The sequence below is a fragment of the Syngnathoides biaculeatus genome, chromosome 2 (assembly GCF_019802595.1).
Source record: "Syngnathoides biaculeatus isolate LvHL_M chromosome 2, ASM1980259v1, whole genome shotgun sequence".
In the NCBI taxonomy this organism is placed as follows: domain Eukaryota; kingdom Metazoa; phylum Chordata; class Actinopteri; order Syngnathiformes; family Syngnathidae; genus Syngnathoides; species Syngnathoides biaculeatus.
Genome location: NC_084641.1, coordinates 16250577 through 16261194, shown reverse-complemented (window position 1 = coordinate 16261194; position 10618 = coordinate 16250577). Strand labels below are relative to the sequence as shown.

Sequence of the window (10618 nt, the reverse complement as noted above, 5' to 3'; positions counted from 1 at the left end):
ATCACTACGCGACAGTCATCTGTGTCAAATTAAAAGTCTTGCACAATATACCCTCTTTCGTGCCTATTCAACTCATATAATTTGGTCATGACATGAGTGATGTACTTTGAAAATGTATTAACAAAAGCATTTCATGCGCATTTTTTTTGCATATGCGTCGAAGACCTACAGCTGAGACAAGGTAATGGCATTCAAACTGCTCTCAAAATACTCTCCGGTCGACACGGTTTCAAAACAGAAGCAACCATACTGCGATGCAGGTGTGTAAAGAAGAAATATTTATCATGACGCGTGCTGAAACGTGTTTTATTATGTAGGGCAAAAAAAAACCTAACTAAATCAACAAGAAATTTCAAAGTTCAGTCCTGTACAGTTGTATTTGTATTGTTTTTGTTTAAGGAGGGGTGTGTGGGGGGGCTCATTTGAATGATCTGATCAGTTGGATCCTGCAGGGATATGCGGGGATTTGAGTGTTTTTCTACATATTGGCCACTTATTCCTTCCTTCCTCCCTCCCTCCTAAACTGATACATTCAGCTGAGCTGGAAAGATGAATTGGGGTGATTAGTTTTTAACGATTCGATTTTGCATAGTTTGTTTTCGGTCATCTGGGGACACATACAAGAAATCCATATTTTCCTTTGACCCATTATGAACGTGTGAAATAACTAACTGGAGGCTGGTGTGTACAATGCAAATGATTCCTATAGTTTCTTCTTGTACGAGAGGCAGGCATACGTGCATTCATAATTTAAGACAAAACATATGCAATGCGTATGTATGTTTATGTAGTGCAATTTTCATTTAGAGCCAAAGAATGGTACTTTTGTTATTCTCACTTCAGATAATATACCACAATGATAACTATGAAGTACCAGAACACGGTGGCTCAGCTGGTAAAGCGTTGACCTCACAGTTCTGAGGACCCAGGTTCAATCCCGGCCCCGCCTGTGTGGAATTTTGCATGTTGTCCATGTGCCTGCGTGGGTTTTCTCCGGGCACTCCGGTTTCTTCCCACATCCCAAAAACATGCAACATCAATTGGAGACTCTAAATTGCCCCTCAGTGTGATTGTGAGTGCGGCTGTTGTCTGTCTCGATGTGCCCTGCGATTGGCTGGCAACCAGTTCAGGGTGTACCCTGCCTCTTGTCCGTTGACAGCTGGGATCGACTACAGCACTCCCCGCGACTCTTGTGAGGATAAGCGGCAAAGAAAATGGATGGATAGATGGATGGATGTTAAAAACTGTCTGTCTGTACTGTCCATATAATTTGACAGTAGAATATTATCTCAGTGATCTTTTGAAAAATCACCCCTTTCTCACCTCATCTCATGCCTCATATTTAATTTTAATGATTATATTAGAACCGGACAAGGAGCAACAAGAGTAGTCAATCAGAGTGTAGTGACAGGAGGAGAACTAAAATGATGACATTTTAGTTTTAGTTTCTATGTGGATACAGTTGTCTTTGACTCAAATGAGTCAAAAAACTGTATTAGTGAGTTTATTAGAATAATATTCCTTACTTCTGCCATGTGAGACAAGTTAACACAGGCATTACTATTTCATACAGTAGGTGGTAGGGATGAAGCGTTTTAAGATTTAACAATAAAACCGTTTCTTATCCGCCTCCGCCAAAGAAGCGGAGGAAGATGATTCTCCCCCCCCCCCACACTGCAAAGTGATATTTGATAGCTGAGTGGCTGAGGTTGGATGGATTCCGTCTGCCTCTTATTATGCTATTATCATTCTTTAATGTCTTTCTCCATCTTTTCTCTCCAGCTCTCAGGTGGACGAATGCCAAAACCTGATTCAAAGAGTGCCTCAAAGACTTCATGTCTTTCTTGGTAAGAGCTTTGTGAAGCATGGCGGAGTGTTTCTGTCTTTCCTGCACGCCGCTGAGTTTGTCATCATTCCTGTTAAATTAAATTGACGATCTTCTGTAATTCATGACTGCATTCTACACATTGATGAAATGATGACATTTTAGTTTTAGTTTCTATGTGGATACAGATGTCTTTGACTCAAATGAGTCAAAAAACTATTAGTGAGTTTATTAGAGCAATATTCCTTACTTCTGCCATGTGAGACGAGTTAACACAGGCATTACTATTTCATACAGTAGGTGGTAGCGATGAAGCGTTTTAAGATTTAACAATAAAACTTTCTTATTTTTGTGACTTGAAAACTGTTGTTGCTACTTAGTATACCTAAAGTGAGGGAAATGCACAGAGTTGTGGATTTAATCCTTTTTGTGTTCAAAATTAAATATGTTGAAACATTAAATGTTGAAGACCCTTCTCATTGATTATCATAAAATGTTATAATAGCATGGCTGGCATATGAGAAGACGCCAGTCTTGTGTAGTTTTCTTCAGACAAATTTAATGAGAAAAGATTGAAATGGGACTAGCGGTGCAGTTTTTTGATCTCTCACCACACACAGCTCGTATCACATGCCAGAAACTTGTTTGAAGCCCCTCCCCGCGGGCCCACCTCTGCATGGCAGACAGCACCCCCCAGGCCCCGCCTCCTTGTCCTCTCTTCCCTGTTGCAGGCTGTCTCACGTGTGCTTGCCTCCCCGCTCCTCCTTCTCCAGGACTGCTCCTGCATCTCCCACACTCAGGTCCAGCCCATGGACATAGAGGAGTGCTATGAGGACACCAGTCAGCATCTGTTGGTCAGTCGCACTTTTCACCAGACAGACTGAAAGCGCTTGAGTGTCCCAATGACTTGACCCTAAAATCCACATGGATAGAAATAACGTGACTATAAAGTAAGAGCCTATTGGTGTAAATATGATCAATGCGTGTTGCTGCTTGCATACCTGTGGCTTTTTATGTCACTCGAGTTGGTAATCCCTGTTGTTGACTTTTAGTTTAAGGGGATGGATGGATCAGATTGTTAATATACTGTTGTGGTAGCTGCGACTATAAGCGTCACCAGTATAAGAAACACTCAATTGGCTGTTGCACGCAACATGTCCAAAAAGTAAATATTGTCAAATTAACCAAACACTGTTACATAGTCTGCAATTCCATGCACGATGTTGATTCATTGAGCATTGTTGATTGTTTTAGTTTCTTTGTATCTCAGGGCTCCCGGGGCACCCCTCGACACCCGCCAGTGGGATGCGGCGACGACATTGCGGCTTTGTCAGCAGACCCTGCCCATTACCAGTTCCTCGTTGAGCTGGGTGAGAGAGACCTTAATGTCATTGTTCTTTCATTTTTAGGTGAAAGACCAGTTGGGAAAAAGTGCTCAATTACAAGGCTGACTTGGCCAAGCGGTCATCAGGATATCTCGCAAAATATAGACACGAAACAGCAAATATCATGGTTTTACAAAAGATAATGTGCAGGATTTGTGAATCCAGTAACAAAACTACAAGCACTGAGCAATAGATTTCCATTGTCTATCCTTTGAAATCGAAAATAAATAATAATAATGTAAATATTAAATGACTTATTATTATTATTATTATTCATTGTACTGTTTTGGTTTCATTTCAGTGGATGATTATTTTACCATTAACTTGTAGAGTCCATCAGCAAGGCACCGACTCGCTGTATACCCCAAATTTGTAATTTGGTTTTGCCACGTCAAATCCGCTTATCGCTGTCCATCCATCCATTTTCTTTGCCGCTTATCCTCACGAGGGTCACAGGGAGTGCTGGAGCCTATCCCGGCTGCCAACGGGCAGTAACCAGGGTTACACCCTGAACTGGTTGCCAGTCCATCCCACGTCACATGGAGACAAACAGCTGGACTCATAATCACACCTAGGGGCAATTTAAAGTATCCAATTAAAGTTGCATGTTTTTGGGATGTGGGAGGAAACCGGAGTGCCCGGAGAAAACCCACGCAGGAACATGTAAACTCCACACAGGCAGGGCCGGGATTGAACACGTGTCCTCAGGACTGTGATGCCGATGCTTTACCAGCTGATCCACCATGCCGCTCTTATTGCTGTCATTTTGATAATTACGTTACAGATATTTTGAATGAAAAATCCAAATGTTCAAAATGTAATACTTGTCAGAAATACATTGTTGTGATGTATAATGCTAATTCTGGATAATCAAGCTTTGCTTTGAATGTGAATGTTAAATCAACTTGCCGTAGCAACAGACTTCGGGTGTGACGTCATCGGGGGGTGATGCGTCAGTGATCTGTGTGACAGGGTGGGGGTTCAACAACCTGAGCCAGGTCCACATGGCCCGCCACACTCCAACTGGCCAGCTGGTGGCGGTAAAACAAACTAACCTGGATGAGTGCACAGAGGAGGAGCTGCTGCAGCTCTTGGTGAGTCCGATTCCATCCCCCTTCGGCTTCTTTCGCGTTAGGTGACCCTGAAAACAGTTTTCAAGTTAGATGTTCAATTCCACAGAATGAGGTTTTCCTGTCCAGGCGGGTCCGTCACCCAAACCTGCTGACGTTCCGACTCGTCTTCAGCTCTTGCTGCCAGCTGTGGGTCCTCACGCCGCTCATGGCCTACGGTCGGTCCATCCCAGTCCAAAAGCTGCTCCGAGCGCCAACTGTGGTTTGAACTTGTCCACCCTCTCACTCTCAGGTTCTGCACACTTCCTAATGAGGACATACTTCCCTGATGGTATGAGCGAGTCCTTAATAGCGTACTTGCTATATGGCGTGTTGCAGGCCTTGGAGTACCTGCACCGCATGGGCTACGTTCACAGGTAGGCATTGACTTCTCTCGTGTTTGAAACCCTGCAGTCAACAGTGAAAGGAATTATTTTATCGTTCAATTAGATGGAAATAATTTGTATTTTGCATTGTATTGTGTAATTAACATGAAAACCAGAGAGTTGTGTAAGGGTAAAGGTCAAGGAATTGTGAAGCTGACAAAATGGAGAATCAGTCATTCATTGCACAAACTTGGGTCCTTGGCAGTGTGATCATTTGAAATGTCTGGAGGAAAGAATAAACGGGACTATGAAAACTCACTAAAATAAAGATATAGTGGTGGTTTGCTACTGTCATCTTTTTGGGGGCATAAATTTGGGTGATTTCACGAGCTGTTATCTCATTAAAGTCAGTTATGGATCAAGATTAGCACAACGTTATATATTTGCTGACTTGTTTCCTCAAAACACGCCTTCAAATTAGAGCAAAACAGTATAACCTCGTTTCGCTACATATATCCTGGAGCCTTTTTTTTTTGTCTGCTACTCAAGAAAACCCTTTTTTTTTTTTTTTTTTTTTTTTTAAACTGGCTGGCAACTTTCTATTCAATTCAAAACAAAACACCCACTGAGAAACCCAATAGGCCGAAAAACCTCACGATTTCTCCAAGTCAACGTGTCAAAATTACAGTGACATTTCAAACAGTGTCACTTACTCTAAAAACTTGACTCAAATAGCGCAAATGGAACATTATTTGTGACAAGAGCAGTGTGGCCCGTACAATACATCACGTGTTTTTTTTTTTTTTGCTTAATGTATTTGTTATTGTGGAAAATTCCACCGAGATGGCGGCCATTTGTAAGGTTGCTACTTTGAGCATTCAAACAATAACCCAAAAATGTCATTTGACCCTCCTTCCATCAACCAGGGGTGTGAAAGCCAGTCACATCCTGTTATCAGAAGAGGGGCGTGTCTACCTGTCGGGACTCCACGGTGTTTACAGCATGATGCGTGAAGGGAAGAGGATGAGGGCGGTGTTTGACATGCCCCACCACAGCCCCGCCCTGGTGCCTTGGCTCAGCCCCGAACTACTGCAACAGGTAAGTTCTTGAATTCTAACCATGGCAACGCGAGTATGTCCATCAAGCTTTTGGCGCTTCTTCTCTGATTCATCCTCAAACTTCCCTCGGTAGGATCTCCATGGTTATGGTGTGAAGTCTGATATCTACAGTTTGGGTATTGCCGCCTGCGAGTTGGTGAGCGGCAGGGTACCTTTCCAGGATATGGCACCCACTCAGGTAACCAGAGGCAGCAAAAGTACTCACACCCTGGTGTTTTGCGGGTGCCGACCCTAACAGAATGTGTTGGGTTTAGACTCTGCTCCTGAAGCTGCGAGGTTTGCACCGGTGCCTGCCGGACACCGCTCTCTTCCCGCTCAGTGAGATGGGGGGGCTGAAAGCGTCCCGGTCCGGGGTGGACTCTGGCATGGGGGAGAGCGCGGCCACCGGAAGCGCCAGTCACAGCACCACCGCCCCTCCGCCCGCCACAGAAGGACTTCGGAGTCCCGGACCTAAAAACCACTCGGCCACATTGCACAATTTGGTGCAACTGTGTCTGCAGCAGCAACCTGAGCGCAGGTCTTTCTCATTGATTGTAGTCACCTCACCTCGCCTTTACCTCACCTAACATTATTTTCTGCCATTTTCAGACCATCAGCCTCCACCCTCATGACCCACGCTTTCTTCAAACAGGTGGGTTCCTTATTTTTTGAGGTTCTGTTCGTTTGTTGGTCAAAGTTGTCAAAAACGGTTTGGGATGTTAAACCATTATCTGCTTTGCCTTTTTGATTGAGCTTGTTGGCATTGCAACAGCTACAGTTCAAGGGCACCTCGACAGTCACCGCGAAGTAGTTCCCATTATTTCATTTGTCTCAACTTGAACTTGTGGCCTGCCTGGTTCAAAGCGCAACTTCTTTTTTTTCTTCCCTCGCGGTATCTTGACGTGCAGATGTTTGTTGTTTGTACAGGTGAAGAGGCAGAGCAGAGATTCCTTCATGAGCCTTGTTTACCCAGCGGTGCCACTCACCAGCTCCGAAGTGCCGCTTTTATCCTGCCCCCCCACCCCTACCTGCCACACTCAAACTGCAGCCCCAGCTGAGGTGTCGTGGGATTTCTCCTAAAAGACAACCAATTCTATAATTTGTCATCTGCTGTGTTAAAAGAACAGAAAAGTCTGAGCAATGTTAAAATGGACATCTATTACGTACTTCATACATACCTCTTGTGACATGAACACGAAGATTTAGTGCTTTTGTGGTGAAGGGGGTGTGGGATGCTCTTTGTTACTCAATATTCGCACTAAAGCCTGCGGTGGACCTAAAAAGTCTACACACCCCTGTTCCAATGCCAGCTTTTTGTGATATACAAAAATAATGATACTATGAGAAATAATTTCCAAACTTTTTAGACCATTGATGGGGCCTACTCAATCGGAACAAAAAAAGGGTTGCAAAACTACACACATCCGCTTATAACGTGATGTGGCTGTTTTTGGAATCAACAAATCACATTCAATTCATGTTAATTTGGAGATGTGCTCCATTAGAGAGTTCAACAGCAAAAGAAAAAAAAGAAAACCCCCGCAGGCGGACAGCACCTGCAGCTTTACCTAGTTTTATAATTGTGAGAGGCCAAAATTTAAATCACTATTAAAAATTGACTCATTGTCAGTTTGTACGTTAAAAGTCAAAACAGTTTTGTCTGAATTGTGAGCAGTGATGAGTTATTTGCGCCAAACATGCTTTTTGGAATTACTTGGTCAAAATTTTGGTTTCATCAGACCGGATCACATTTGTCCACGTGCTTGTGGGATTTCAAATGTGTATTTGTAAACTAATGAAGCCAAGAGTCAACCTTCTCGCCATAATTCCAAAAGGTCTGTTTGGTCCAAACACAGCGCTCCTTATCAAAACCACTGCCCTGAAATAGGCCGGTGGCAACGTCATGTTTTGTGGCTGATTTTCTTCAGGTGGAGGACAAGGAGGAGAGAATTATGAACATTTTCAAATAGCACATAACATACCGGCTTCTGTGAGAAAGGGAAAAAAAAAACGTCAGAAAAACCATTTAACACCCTCAACTCCCATTTTGTATGTGATGGGTTCACTCTGAACACAGCCACATTCCAGTTTAGGAGGGTGTGCACAGTTGTGCAAACACATCAGTTTATTTGATTTCCAAATGAATTTTACAGCAGTTGAGTTGTAGATAGTAACGGCCACGTGACTGGTGGAATGTTTTGAAATAATTTGTCATAATCTCCATTTTTATATGACAAAATCCTAGCATTTGAGCAGCTGTGTATGGGCAATCTTCTACCTACTGTCAATGAAAAGTTCAAACAACAGTATACTCTCATGGAAAACTTGGAAAGGGAGTTGGATGAGCACACAGAAAATATTTCTGGGCAATCTAGACGGCACAAATATGCTCATTATTTTCCCTCCATGTTCTATGTTTTAGAATCACTCAGCATTCACAGCAAATTCCAATTCCAATTGTTGAAGTGATAAAACGATGGAGGTGTCCTACCTCGTTTGAAATGGCCTTTGAACAAAAGGGGGCAGTGCACAAAAAACAAAGAAAAGGCCACCTCCTGCTTATTCGAAGTGACCTCTGTGTTGTGTGTCGTACTGTATTTTCTGTACAAAGAATAGATCAGCAATGTTTCCTGCCCTGATCAGAAGCCAAAGAAGAAATAAGAGTCGCGTGTGAGTAGTGAAGCACGATCGGCTTCACGAGGAGACCTCTGTGTAACTGTGATTTATGTGCACTGTGACGTCGTAAAAGTACATGTCAAAGATGAGAATAGGCACATATTAAACTAATATGCAAGTTGAGTTTGGCTTTGTGTCTCATTATCAGTGTCAAATCTCAGCTAAAATTCTCTACAATCACAGTGTTAACAAAGCCCATTAATGCATTCACTGATTCATATTTAAAATATAATTACGAAGCACTTGTGGTATCCTCTTCAAAATCACTCAGTTATCATGGAAATAAAGCAGGATAATGAAATGCGGAGCTCTTATAAGTGGACAAACATTTGCAAGTGTCCCCTGATGAGAATAACTTCAACTGTTTTGTCTTCATTTGATACCTTTTTTTCTTCATTGGACTGACATCATTTTGGGATACACACCGCACACTGTTTGAAGACGCAATTGGCTCTTCCAGAACGCCTTTCTTGATTGAGTAAAAATGACTTTTTTACAGTTTGAAAAGTTTGTTGTGGTCAAAGTAAACACTTGACCTATTTAAGTTTGCATGCTTGTTCCCGACATCCGTGACCAGTGTAGAAAATTGCTTATCGGCCTAACAGGCCGAGCTCGAAAACAACAAAGTATTTTGCATAGACGGAGATGGAACTTTATTTTAGGACAGTGCTGCCAACATTCATCTGTAAAACTGAGGTCCAGTGTCCACACAGACAAGGTTCGTCATGTCCAAAACTTTGGTTGGCTCTTCCAAAATGGACAGAGGGAAGGCAGTGTGCTCTGTGAGGGAACGATAACGATGCTCGTAACAACTGTGATGGTCAAGCGTCTTTTGAGGAAGAAAAGGCATGCAAAGTGGAAAAACGTTAGTGCGTAGTCAGATCTCAGAAGGTGCAAAGACGAAGCGTTGAATCGGCTTGATCGATGCGCCGCGACAGAAATGTAGCCTGACTTCATTTTTCAGATAGGATAAACCAATTAAGAAAACATACAGGTAATATTTTGACGTTCTCAAAACAATCCTAAATGATGGTCTATTGCAACGACCGAATACTGATGATTCCTCAGTCATCCTTAATGGATTGAAAAATATCTGTTGACAATTTGAAACCGTGAGACTGTCACGTCTAATGTTAAATTAAGCAGAGATTTGATAAAACCACACAATTCACAACACATACAAATACTAATGGTTAAAATCATTACATTCAAATAAGAACATCATGTGGCATGAGTCCAGGACCTTTATCAGCACATAGAGGACCGATCTCCATGACAACCATTGCAAATGGATTCTTCTTGCATGTTTCAGAAGTTCAGAGTTTCATATCCTCCATGCTTACTTTGGACCTTTTTGCTCCAAAGGTCTACTAACATTCCCTGATTGTGGTCCGCAAGGCGCTGTGGTTCTTCATTCTGAGTGTGTTCCGACGTCGACGTCCGCATCCCAAAATTAAGAGTGCAGGCTCCCTGCTTCCAAAGTCCACTCATCCGCTCATGCGAACTGCTTTGGAGGGGAAAAATTCTTTCAGGCTTCTGGACTGTCAAAAAGAGTCTCACTCCAGTCCGAAAGTGCTGGTTTCCTCTACGGCGGTTTGCATCTTCTCGTACAGCACTGAGAAGGACGGGTAAGGAGGCAGGTCCAGCCGGTTGAAACAGGTGTGAGCTCTAAAGGGAGGCCGCATGGACACTTGTAAGACTTTGACAACAGACACCTCTGATTTAGTACAATTTGGACTTTAACCAATGCCAGCCCCGGCTCCCCTGACCAGACAAAAAAAAATTATACTTGACAAAACACAGTGGTTGGTTATGAGCAGTGCAATAAAGAAAACGGTGAGCTGAGTGAACAGTAGTCGCTGAATATAGAGTGGAGAAAATAAGTATTTGAACACCCTGCTATGTTGCAAGTTCTCCCACTTAGAAATCATGGAGGGGTCTGAAATTCTTATTGTAAGTGCATGCCCACTGTGAGAGAGATAATCTTAATAGAAACATCCAGAATTCACAATGTATAATTTTTTAACGATCTATTTGTGTGATACAGCTGCAAATAAGTATTTGAACACCTGTCTATCAGCTAGAATTCTGACCCTCAAAGACTGCCTTTATAAGTCCACCTCCACGCCATGTATTATCCTGAATCAGATGCACCTGTGTGAGGTCGTTAGCTGCAGAAAGACACCTGTTGAGACCAAAA

At 42.8% G+C, this 10618-nt stretch overlaps 2 protein-coding genes across 4 annotated transcripts in view; one reads left to right on the top strand and one right to left on the bottom strand.

Annotated features, from left to right (window-relative positions):
- Positions 1-2: 2 nt before the first annotated feature.
- Positions 3-8335, top strand: stradb (STE20 related adaptor beta). 2 transcript variants are annotated; one of them, XM_061836977.1, is made up of 12 exons: positions 3-181; positions 1783-1847; positions 2557-2679; positions 3096-3195; positions 4183-4304; positions 4390-4498; positions 4573-4696; positions 5572-5743; positions 5837-5941; positions 6018-6280; positions 6352-6394; positions 6670-8335. In XM_061836977.1, the coding sequence occupies exons 2-12, from the start codon at positions 1836-1838 to the stop codon at positions 6820-6822; spliced, it is 1326 nt and encodes a 441-aa protein (XP_061692961.1). In that variant the 5' UTR covers positions 3-181; positions 1783-1835; the 3' UTR covers positions 6823-8335. The 2 variants fall into 2 exon arrangements, with proteins under 2 accessions (XP_061692961.1, XP_061692972.1); XM_061836988.1 differs by having other exon boundaries at positions 5-181; positions 2599-2679.
- Positions 8336-9480: 1145 nt separating this feature from the next.
- The window catches only part of hecw2b (HECT, C2 and WW domain containing E3 ubiquitin protein ligase 2b), a 29670-nt gene continuing 28532 nt past the window's right edge, over positions 9481-10618 (bottom strand). For both annotated transcript variants that reach the window (XM_061836912.1, XM_061836921.1), the window contains one exon: positions 9481-10086. In XM_061836912.1, the coding sequence (XP_061692896.1) occupies positions 9975-10086 (112 nt within the window). In that variant the 3' untranslated portion in view covers positions 9481-9974. The remainder of the gene's footprint in view (positions 10087-10618) is intronic.

Bases quoted from the DNA above. Each gene is read 5' to 3' on its own strand.
- stradb (XM_061836977.1), top strand. The intron at 4,697-5,571 runs GTAGGCATTGAC...TCCATCAACCAG, and splicing joins CGCATGGGCTACGTTCACAG to GGGTGTGAAAGCCAGTCACA. The intron at 6,281-6,351 runs GTCTTTCTCATT...TGCCATTTTCAG, and splicing joins CAGCAGCAACCTGAGCGCAG to ACCATCAGCCTCCACCCTCA.